Below are 10,000 nucleotides of genomic sequence, written 5' to 3'. Positions count from 1 at the left end.
CTTTGCCCTCTAACGTTGTGCAGTCTGCGTCGCTCCTCTTCTCCTGCATGGCTGCGATCTTCGCCCACTTGTTCGTCTCTGGGTCGTAACATTCCACGCTGCTGAGGCGATGATGTCCATCAAAGCCTCCGATAGCAAAGATGCGGCCGTTCAGTACAGTCACGCTGACAAAGCAGCGGCACGCCCACATGGACATGACCCAGTGCCAGGTGCCACTGTCCAGGTCAAACCTGCACACGCCTTTAATGACATCATCTCCGTCTGAGCCACCCACACAATACACAGAGCCGTTGAGGAAAACCGAGCCGTGGAAGCCGAGACGCGCCGCCTCGTTCTCAGCCACGGTGACCCACTGATCAGTGCAGGTGTCAAAGGCTTGGATCTCATCGCTGAGCCCCACGTCCTCACAGCCGCCCACAGCCAGCAGGATCCTGACAGGCAGGCGCGGTCGAGCCAGAGGATGATTGATGCCGTTAGAGAAAATGATTCTTTCGTTGATCAACGTTTGAGTCATTCTGATCGTTTCCTCCAAATCCTTATTCCACATCACAAGATCATTGTTCTTCACATTATTGGTGAAGTAGTCGCTGGACATCAGGCCCAACCGGATCTACACAGGAAGGACAAGGAAGAGAGGGGAAACCAGAAAATCTAAATGTGTCAACTCAGCTTAATGAGACTGAAAGCTGTCATATTTGTTTGCTTATTTCAGCAATCTGCCTCTGCTGCCATCAAAAGGAGTGTTAAACCAGCAGGAGAAAGAGTTGGACTTCCCCCGCCCCCCCTCGCTGGAGGACATTTTTAAGACTCGTTGTCTCCGCAGGGCCAACACCATCCTGAAAGATGCATCCCACCCTTGTAACTCCCTGTTCTGTCTGTTTCCCTCTGGAAGGCGATACAGATCACTGAACACACAACCACCTGACTGAAGAACAGCTTCTGTGTAAGGGCCATAAGTCAGCTAAACAAAATCAAACATTAGAAGTTAGTGCCCCAAAAGTCAATTGCAATATTGGGCACATTAGGACATATTGGGCATCTTGAGCTATCGTCATCTTCAACTATGATATCATGTGATGTCATATGGGGTGTCATGATGTCATGTGGGATGTCATGTGATGTCATGTGATGTCATGTGGTGATGTGGAGACATGTCATATGAGACATCTTGAGCTATAGGGACCACGTATGTTTTAATGTATGAATGGAACTGTGTGTTGTTTATTTATTGTTATTTATTATTTATTTATAGTTTATTGCTGTTCATTTATCACTGTTCAAAGATTCAGGCACAGCACAAATGCATTTTGTTGTATTATCATGTACGATGACAATAAATTCTATTCTATTCTATTCTATAATGGCCTTGGTTGGTTGGTAAAGATGTAAGTAGAGTTTCTTTACCTTTGGCAGAAGCAGAGAGAGGTGTCTGCTCCTCTCCTGAGCTGAGTGGTCGATCCAGCGGAGGACCGCCTCAAACACGGTGCCCTCTTCTTTCACGTTGAGTTTGTCCTCCTCGATGAGTCCGCTCAGCTCTTCCACAGAGAGCTCCAGAAACTCAGGCGTGGTACAAACCTCAGTGAAGTGCAATGCGATGAAGAGGTAAGCGGCATGGTTGAGTCTGGGGCAGGAGGAGAAGGCGGTGAACTGCCAGGTCTGGATGCAGTTCTCCACACACAGCTGCTGCTCCATGAATGTGCTGCAGGCTTCCTTCAGGCTGGGGAACACAAAGTACTCTGAGGCCATGTAGAGGCTCTGAGCGTTCTCTTTGGTCACTTCAACGTTGCCAATATAAGCAAAGTCAATAACCAGGCGTATGATCTCCGGTGTGAATTCATCCAGTTTGTACACCTTTTTATGTAAATTCCAGGAGAAACAAGCTCTGTGCAGGAGGGGAGACAGAGAGGAACATGAGCCTTCAACCTATCAGAGGCGGACGGAGTACACAGCTTCATTACTTAGGTAAAAGTACAGATACCGCTTGTTACATTTTCACTCAAGTACAAGTAAAAGTACTACAGTCAGATGTTTACTTAAGTAAAAGTACTGAAGTACTTGTTTTTAAAAGTACTCAAGTACCAAGAGTACATTTTCTAAATATTGTATTATTACTGCCACAGTGCTTACCTTTACCTATAGAAACCTCCTGGATGAAGTTTTTATGGAATCTTTACATTAAATTACATTACATTACATCACATTAGGGTCATTTAGCAGACGCTTTTATCCAAAGCGACTTCCAATAAGTGCGTTCAACAAAGGTAGATAAAAGAACTCCAGGTCACAAGAAATCGTAAATGCAATTTAATGTTAATACCTTGAAGAATGTAACAAATTGTGAAAATAAAATCGTGCTTGAATGAATGGGTTTATATGCAAGGAGAAAGAAGAAAATGCAGCTAATTTGTGTGTATGTGTGACAACACGCGCGCACGCACACGCACACGCACACACAAACACACACACAGTATTCCTTAAAACAAATATTACCCATCAACAGTGGTGGTAAAGTCTCGGCCTCTGATAAGTTTGACCTTCTTTTTTTATCGGTGTTCGTTTGTCCAGAACACTTCGGTTTTGCCCCAGGCTATTATATTTCGACTGCCAACGATACGGAGGGCTTCTTTAAGTGCCTCCATGCACGAGAAACAGTGAAAACTACGTTTAAACAGGACATGACGGACTACCTACTCACGTTTTTACAGGATCGTATTCGCGCGGGACTAGGATTATCTGAGGTCGTTTTTCTGAACCGTTTGACAGAAGGTAAAAGTCCCCGTCATTTTTTCTGACATTCTCCGGATTGCTGATGGGCTGTCCCTGTCAGTGGCACCTGTGCGATCCAATCACGTTTGAGAAGGAAACAACAAAATGCTGAATCCACAGGGTTTCCCCGCTTTTTTATTTTTTATTTTTAGAAAAAGTAACGAGTACTCATGGTTATGGATAGAATGTACTTGAGTAAAAGTCATAAGTACTCCCCCAACATGATACTCGAGTAAAGTACAGATCCCTAAAAAGTCTACTTAAGTACAGTACTCAAGTAAATGTACTCCGTTACGGTCCGCCTCTGCAACCTATGATACACATGATGTTACATTTAGAACAAACAGAGAAGTATAAACCCTTTTTATGCACCGGTGTGTTTGCTGCTGCTCACCTAAAGTACTGGCTGTAGTGAGAGAGGACGCTCTTGTGAATTGGGAACTCCTGGCCCTGAACACTGATGACTGCATCACACAGCTGTTTCCTGAGTCTAAGCTCATCTAAGGATGGATTTGAACCTTTATCCTGAACGCTCGTGTTTGTTTGGCTCATTGTTCTGGAATGAAAAGACATGTCCAATGAAAATGAGATTTATAGTGGTGGTCTGCGTCTGCATGACATCACTGACTTGACGGGTGAAAAATCCATGACATCTTCAGGGACTCTGCTTAACTGGGCGTGGCTGCAAGAGGAAAACGAATGGAAAAGTTCAAAATCACCTCAAAGATCAAGAGACAACAAAGTTTGAGGCAGCATCAACCACATTATCCCTGTGAACACACACGCACACACATACACGCGTGCGCGTTCAGAAACATTCCTATGCGAAACAAATGACTCTCGTTTTACTAGCGAGGCATCATCTCAACGACACACACTATCTTTGACCCGTTCACCATAGCAACCAACAACAACAACTCCCGGCGCGCCGTGAAGCTAATGCTAGCAGCAGCTAACTTTAGCCTGCGAGCCTCTGAAGCTCCTCTGTTAAACACAACTGAAGACTTTTAACTCGTTTTTCTTTCCTTTTAAACAGCAAAATGGTGAAACAGAAGATTCTGATATTCGCCCGCATCAAACCCATCAACAAAACCACAGCGGTGATTGAACTAAGAACCTGAACTCATCACGTTTTCACATTAAAGTCAAAGCTTTGTTTTTGACGAGCTTGTGATGTTTCTGTGTTTACATCCTGTCAGAGGGTTTGAGCGCTCAGCTGTATGAGTCTGCTCATGGCGGCGCTGTTAAAAGGAAGCTGTGAGTTCAACCTCTGTGTTATTTGTTGTTGTGTCCCTCAGGTTTATTCTGTTGACAACCAGGAGCAGACAGGTTCCTCTCTAGAGTTTGTGCTGCCCAGAGAGCTGGCAGACGGCTTCGTCAACAACAAGAGGGAGAGTTACAAGTTCAAGTGAGTGAGAGCTGCAGCTGCATCTAAACATGTGAAGGGCAACACTGAAAGAAGTGAAGTCACCTGTATAACCTTTAACAAACACAACACTGGTACGTTTACATGCACATACGTGTCATGTAAACAGGACTGTGACTGAATTGACCTTAAACTGTCGTAAACTTAATATGCTGAGTAACCGATCGAGGTCATGTGACGGGGAACGGATTCATTCAGGCATGTAGAGCCGTAGTCATAGTAACCACACAGCTGCATGTGGATATTTGTGAGGATAATTGTTTGTTTGGGTCGATCACATGTTTGTTCAGGTTCCAGAAGGTGTTTGATCAAGGAATCACACAAGAGGAGATCTTTGAGGCCATCGCCCAGCCTGTAGCAGACAGGTGACCATGAAACACCGTACATGTGCCTTTACACGCACCGATGAAGAGCAGAAGCTGACCTCACAGACGACTTCTTCTGTCCTGTGTGTCTGCAGAGTCCTGGCCGGCTATAATGGAACCATATTTGCTTATGGACAGACAGGAAGTGGGAAGACCTTCACCATAACCGGAGGAGCAGAGCGCTACAGTGACCGCGGCATCATCCCACGCACCCTCTCCTACCTGTACCAACACTTCAGCCAGGTCAGCACACACACACACACACAAACTCCAGATTATACCCCTCTGTGTTACTATACAACACTTTCTGCTGGTTCTCTCCTCCTTCCTCTGTCTGGTTCCACAGGACAGCAGCATGATGTACACCACCCATATCTCCTACTTAGAGATCTACAATGAAGTGGGCTACGACCTCCTGGACTCACAACACGAAGCGTCCAACCTAGAGGAGCTCACGTCAGTTTTTCTCTCATACATTCTGATGTTCTGATGCGTCTCTCTCAGCGTTGAGCCGTCGGTCAAAATCAGTTTGAACCCTGTTTCCTCCTTCAGGCAGTACATTGGTTGAACTTTCTCTTTATGGACTTCAGTCCCATAAGTGTGTGGCAGCATTGCCCCGTTCTGACCCAGCGTGGGTCTCAGTCCGGTCCAGTTGGGTCTGGGCCGTCATGTTAAGGTTCCTTTGTTTTGGTATGTCATCACCTTCTATCTTGTTTCTTCTTCAGTAAGGTGGCCATCTTGGAGGATCCAGAGCAGAACATCCACCTGAGGAATCTGTCCTTACAGCTGTCAGCCAATGAGGAGGAGGCTCTGAACCTGCTCTTCCTGGGCGACACCAACCGTATGATAGCAGAGGTAAGGAGGGAATCACAACCTTGAGCAGATGTCTAACTTCTCTAACTCCTCCTTCCTTCATGGATTCCATTTCCCCCTCCCTCCGCACTCAGACTCCCATGAACCAGGCGTCCACGCGCTCACACTGCATCTTCACCGTGCACATATGCAGACGTGAGCCGGGCTCGGCCACCGTGCGGCGCTCTAAGCTCCACCTGGTGGACCTGGCTGGATCAGAGAGGGTCAGCAAGACCAGTCTGGGGGGCCACCTGCTCACCGAAGCAAAGTACATCAACCTCTCCCTCCATTATCTGGAGCAGGTAGATCTTCTCCTTCTGCTTTCATATCGATGGTGATGTCCTGATGATGTCAGCAGAGGGACGGTAGAGCGGTCAACTAGGGACTGGAAGGTTCCTGGTTTGAGTCCAGCTCATAGTTTCCTGTTCTATACTCACATGTCCCATATTCTGTATCTGCCTCCTTCTTCATATCCGTCTCTCACTTTCTCTCCAGGTGATCAAAGCTTTGTCGGAGAAGAACCGCTCCCACATTCCCTACAGGAACTCCATGATGACCTCTGTGCTGAGGGACAGTTTGGGAGGAAACTGCATGACCACCATGATCGCCACCGTCTCCATTGACAAGAGGAACGTTGATGTAAGGAGGGAACGCTGCTGTGGAGCTCCACTGTGGAGGAACTCTGTGTGTGATGTCCCTGCTTCTCTGCCTTTCTTCTTCAGGAGTCCATCTCTACCTGCCGCTTCGCTCAGCGCGTGGCTCTCATCAAGAACGAGGCGGTTCTGAATGAAGAAGTGGATCCAGCTCTGGTGAGAAACAGACAGACAGACAGACAGACAGACAGACAGACAGACTGAAGCTGATCAGTGAGAATTTCAGGGAGAATCAAGCTTCTCAACCCAGAAGAGTGTCCTCAAGTGTCCTCGTCTGACCTCCAGAATCTGGTCTGACACTTTGTTGTGTGTGTGTGTGTGTGTGTGTGTGTGTGTGTGTGTCTGTGTTTCAGCTCTTAGCCCGTATGAGGAGGGAGATTGTGTCTCTGAAGGAAGAGCTGTCAATGATGACGGGAGAGCAGAGAGACGACCAGCTGACTCAGGAAGACGTCCACCAGTAGGTCACTCCCTGACTCCTCTTCATCTTAGAGAAATGATGATGATGATGATAATGATGAGCTCCATGTCCCACACACACAGTAAGCTCACAGTAACCATTCAATTGTTTGTGTGTGTGTGTGTGTGTGTGTGTGTGTGTGTGTGTGTGTGTGTGTGTGTGTGTGTGTGTGTGTGTGTGTGTGTGTGTGTGTGTGTGTGTGTGGGCAGGTTAGAGGAGCTCGTCAAAGCCTACCTGGAGGACCCTGACCCTGAGGCGACTCTGTCTTTGGGAGCGGACATGAGGAAGATCCAGTTGTGTTTCTCCCTGTTAAAGGTTCTGTTTGTCTCTCTGCAGGTTCATTGAACATTTAAGCAGCCAACATGTAACTGTGTTAGACTGAATGAGGCTCAACAGAGTCTCTGCTCTGTTCCCTGATCAGGCGAGGATCAGGGACCAACCAGATGGACCTGTTGGACCTTCTGGACCTTCTGGACCTGATGGACCTGATGAAGGACCAGAGAGAGAAGAAGGAACTCAAGAAAACCAAGATCCAGCCCAACTGACCAAACTGAGAGAGATGCTGAGTCAGCGGGACAAAGAGATCAGAATCCTTTACACACACTCACACACACTCATGACATATAAAGCCTGAACGCATCAACACACTCCTAAGACTTTAACCTGTAGGTTCAGATACTCTTCATCTTACCACATCATCATCATCATCATCTTCATCATGATGGTGTTTATGTTTGAATGAGGTCCATTTTGTCCTTGAGTATTAATATAACAAAGTGTAGGAGTGTGTGTAGGAGTGTGTGTAGGAGTGTGTGTAGGAGGGTGTGTGGGAGTGTGTGCAGGAGTGTGTGTAGGAGTGTGTGTAGGAGGGTGTGTAGGAGTGTGCAGGAGTGTGTGTAGGAGTGTGTGCAGGAGTGGCTGAAGGACTGTGTGTAGGAGGGTGTGTAGGAGTGTGTGTAGGAGTGTGTGTAGGAGTGTGTGTAGGAGGGTGTGTAGGAGTGTGTGCAGGAGTGTGTGTAGGAGGGTGTGTAGGAGTGTGTGCAGGAGTGTGTGTAGGAGTGTGTGCAGGAGTGTGTGTAGGAGTGGCCGAAGGACTGTGTGTAGGAGGGTGTGTAGGAGTGTGTGTAGGAGTGTGTGTAGGAGGGTGTGTAGGAGTGTGTGCAGGAGTGTGTGTAGGAGTGTGTGCAGGAGTGTGTGTAGGAGTGGCCGAAGGACTGTGTGTAGGAGGGTGTGTAGGAGTGTGTGTAGGATGGTGTAGGAGTGTTACAGTATGAACATCAGTCTGTTTGGAGTCTATTTGTTCCTTAACTCAGCTCCTGCAGGCATTCTGGTCAAGATGCTGAAGAAGGAGAAGAAGAGGGCTGACGATGCTGTGGCTCAGCTGGAGAACATGTCCAATGTTCAAAGAGAGGAAACCCAGAGAGCCTCCAGGTCCACCAAGCAGACGGGAGAGGAGAGAGCAGACATCATCTCAGCTGACAGGAGAACAGGTACGGATCAACACAACATGGCCTCCATCAGACTGTTATAGAGTGTGTGTGTGTGTTGTGGAGCTCCATCATGCAGCGGACACAGAAGGTCCGCATCCATCCACTCTCCTACAAGCGTTCATACCAGCTCTACTGAGCAGCAGGAGCTCCTGTAGAGTAGCACAGCTCTGTATGTATGAACCCATGCTCTCCTTCAGGTCCTCAGCTGTCTGTGGGGAAGCAAGAGGCCTTTGAGATCTTCACCAGGGACCAGGAGGACCTTCTGACTATCGAGGACAACAGGACGGTGCTCAGACAGAGGTGAGAGAGTGTGAGTGACGTTCCCAGCATCCTTCCTGAGGGAGGTATGGGTCAGCTGATGTGGTCAGTCTGGGCTGTAGATCACATGTGAGTCTTTACCCATGAACCCCTGCTTCTCTGGGACAGGTTAGCTGAGGCCAGAGCTCTGGGAGTGAGAGTGAATGAAGCCCGGGACAGAATCAGTAAGAGACAACTCTTCATCTTCATCTTCATCACTTTAACAAGAACAGCTGATCTCATGCTGATCATGTCAACACGTGGACTTTATAAGAGCCTCTCTCTCTCTCTCTCTCTCTCTCTGTCTCTCTCTCTCTCTCTCTCTCTCTCTCTCTCTCCCCCCCCCCCCTCCCCTCTCAGATGACCTGAAGAAGCAGTTGGACTTGTCACGGAGGCAGCGAGCGGCTCATGGTAAACTCTCTCTGTGTTTCACACTTAAAGTTCTTCTCAGGTCACTCAGATCTGATCTGAAGCTCAGACACATGGACCGTCAGCAGGTCCAGACCCAGATGGTGACTGGATGAGTCAGTGTTGTTTACATGTGTTGTGTTGCTCTGCTGTAGGCTTAATGGGGAATCACACAGAGGCAGAGGAGGAACCAAACCCAGAGGAGGAGAACCTGCTGAGACAAATAGAGCGAGAGAAGAAAACGTGAGTGAGGTGGAAGGAAGCCCGGCTGAATCCCATAGGTCTCTGGATTTCAATCAGCTGATCATTTGTTTGACAGATACAAGAGCGCCGTCGCCTCTCTGAAGGCGCTGAGGACGGAGATCGAACACCTGCAGCTGCTGCTCCAGAGGGCAAAGGTCAAGCTGCAGAGAGACTTCCAGGAGTGGTGGAGTCAGGAAGCTTCCAGTCTGCAGGTCTCTGATGTTTCTCTACTTGGTCTCCGCACTCAGAGAGGCTTCTCACAGGAATTCTGTTCATCTCCATGTTCTACAATTCCTTATGTTTCTAAATGTTTGTGTTCAGGTGTCTGGGTCAGAGGTCACAGCCACGCCTCAAACAGAGAGACAGAGTGGATCCTCACAGCCTGATTCACCCGGAGCTCCAGGGTCAGGGTGAGACCTGATCCATCCTCAGCTATAACACCCTCTGGTCACTAGAGGGAGCTGTAACTCTACAGTCTAGTCGGCTCTCTAACGTCAGAACGTATTAATGATGAAATCTCTTCTAACTTGTTTTTCAGTGGAGCTGCTGTGAGTTTACCTGTGAGAGCTTCATCAGGAGGCGACGCGGAGCTCCACTCCTCCTCCTCCTCCTCCTCCTCCTCTGCCTTTGCTCCGCCCCTCAGGGCAGACTCCACTCATTCCAGGAGCTTCATCTCTACAAACATGGCTTCACTGAGAGCCGAGCAGGCCTGGGAGCCGGCGGAGAGCAGGGAGAAGCCTTCATCGCCACTGAGGTAGAGGAAGAGGGAGAGGGCTGACGTGAACTGATGATCACACAATCTGTTTCATAAAAGTACAATTGATAAGAAGTGTGTGTATGTGTGTGTGTGTGTGTGTGTGTGTGTGTGTGTGTGTGTGTGTGTGTGTGTGTGTGTGTGTGTGTGTGTGTGTGTGTGTGTGCAGGGCCCTCCGCAGTGCCGAGCTCCTCTCCTCCTCTGTCCGTCTGACGGGGGATCAGGAAGCAGACGCCAACATCCTGGCCTTTGTCAGAGCCCGGCAAGAACTCCTGAGCAGGACAGGTAA

General features: G+C 48.3%; 2 protein-coding genes across 2 annotated transcripts in view; one reads left to right on the top strand and one right to left on the bottom strand.

The window, feature by feature from the left end:
- Positions 1 to 3,318, bottom strand: part of LOC143016305 (kelch-like protein 10) — a 4,039-nt gene extending 721 nt beyond the window's left edge. The window contains exons 1-3 of the mRNA XM_076170567.1: positions 3,161 to 3,318; positions 1,405 to 1,882; positions 2 to 610 (exon numbers count right to left, since the gene is read on the bottom strand). Coding sequence (XP_076026682.1) covers positions 2 to 610; positions 1,405 to 1,882; positions 3,161 to 3,318 — 1,245 coding nt within the window. The remainder of the gene's footprint in view (position 1; positions 611 to 1,404; positions 1,883 to 3,160) is intronic.
- A 488-nt stretch (positions 3,319 to 3,806) lies between these two features.
- kif6 (kinesin family member 6) overlaps positions 3,807 to 10,000 on the top strand; it is a 9,371-nt gene continuing 3,177 nt past the window's right edge. The window contains exons 1-21 of the mRNA XM_076170565.1: positions 3,807 to 3,866; positions 4,065 to 4,174; positions 4,483 to 4,557; positions 4,653 to 4,800; positions 4,904 to 5,013; positions 5,283 to 5,412; positions 5,505 to 5,711; positions 5,905 to 6,048; positions 6,132 to 6,218; positions 6,416 to 6,519; positions 6,729 to 6,834; positions 6,941 to 7,106; positions 7,842 to 8,009; positions 8,207 to 8,309; positions 8,436 to 8,491; positions 8,667 to 8,717; positions 8,870 to 8,957; positions 9,034 to 9,191; positions 9,361 to 9,367; positions 9,496 to 9,711; positions 9,881 to 9,996. Of these exons, the coding sequence (XP_076026680.1) occupies positions 3,807 to 3,866; positions 4,065 to 4,174; positions 4,483 to 4,557; positions 4,653 to 4,800; positions 4,904 to 5,013; positions 5,283 to 5,412; positions 5,505 to 5,711; positions 5,905 to 6,048; positions 6,132 to 6,218; positions 6,416 to 6,519; positions 6,729 to 6,834; positions 6,941 to 7,106; positions 7,842 to 8,009; positions 8,207 to 8,309; positions 8,436 to 8,491; positions 8,667 to 8,717; positions 8,870 to 8,957; positions 9,034 to 9,191; positions 9,361 to 9,367; positions 9,496 to 9,711; positions 9,881 to 9,996 (2,410 nt within the window). The remainder of the gene's footprint in view (positions 3,867 to 4,064; positions 4,175 to 4,482; positions 4,558 to 4,652; positions 4,801 to 4,903; positions 5,014 to 5,282; positions 5,413 to 5,504; positions 5,712 to 5,904; positions 6,049 to 6,131; positions 6,219 to 6,415; positions 6,520 to 6,728; positions 6,835 to 6,940; positions 7,107 to 7,841; positions 8,010 to 8,206; positions 8,310 to 8,435; positions 8,492 to 8,666; positions 8,718 to 8,869; positions 8,958 to 9,033; positions 9,192 to 9,360; positions 9,368 to 9,495; positions 9,712 to 9,880; positions 9,997 to 10,000) is intronic.

This window comes from Genypterus blacodes, unplaced genomic scaffold (genome assembly GCF_046128005.1).
Source record: "Genypterus blacodes isolate CSIRO-AG114 ecotype Tasmania unplaced genomic scaffold, CSIRO-AGI_Gbla_v1 ptg000224l_1, whole genome shotgun sequence".
Taxonomy (NCBI): Eukaryota; Metazoa; Chordata; class Actinopteri; order Ophidiiformes; family Ophidiidae; genus Genypterus; species Genypterus blacodes.
This window is presented reverse-complemented; position numbering and strand designations above follow the sequence as displayed.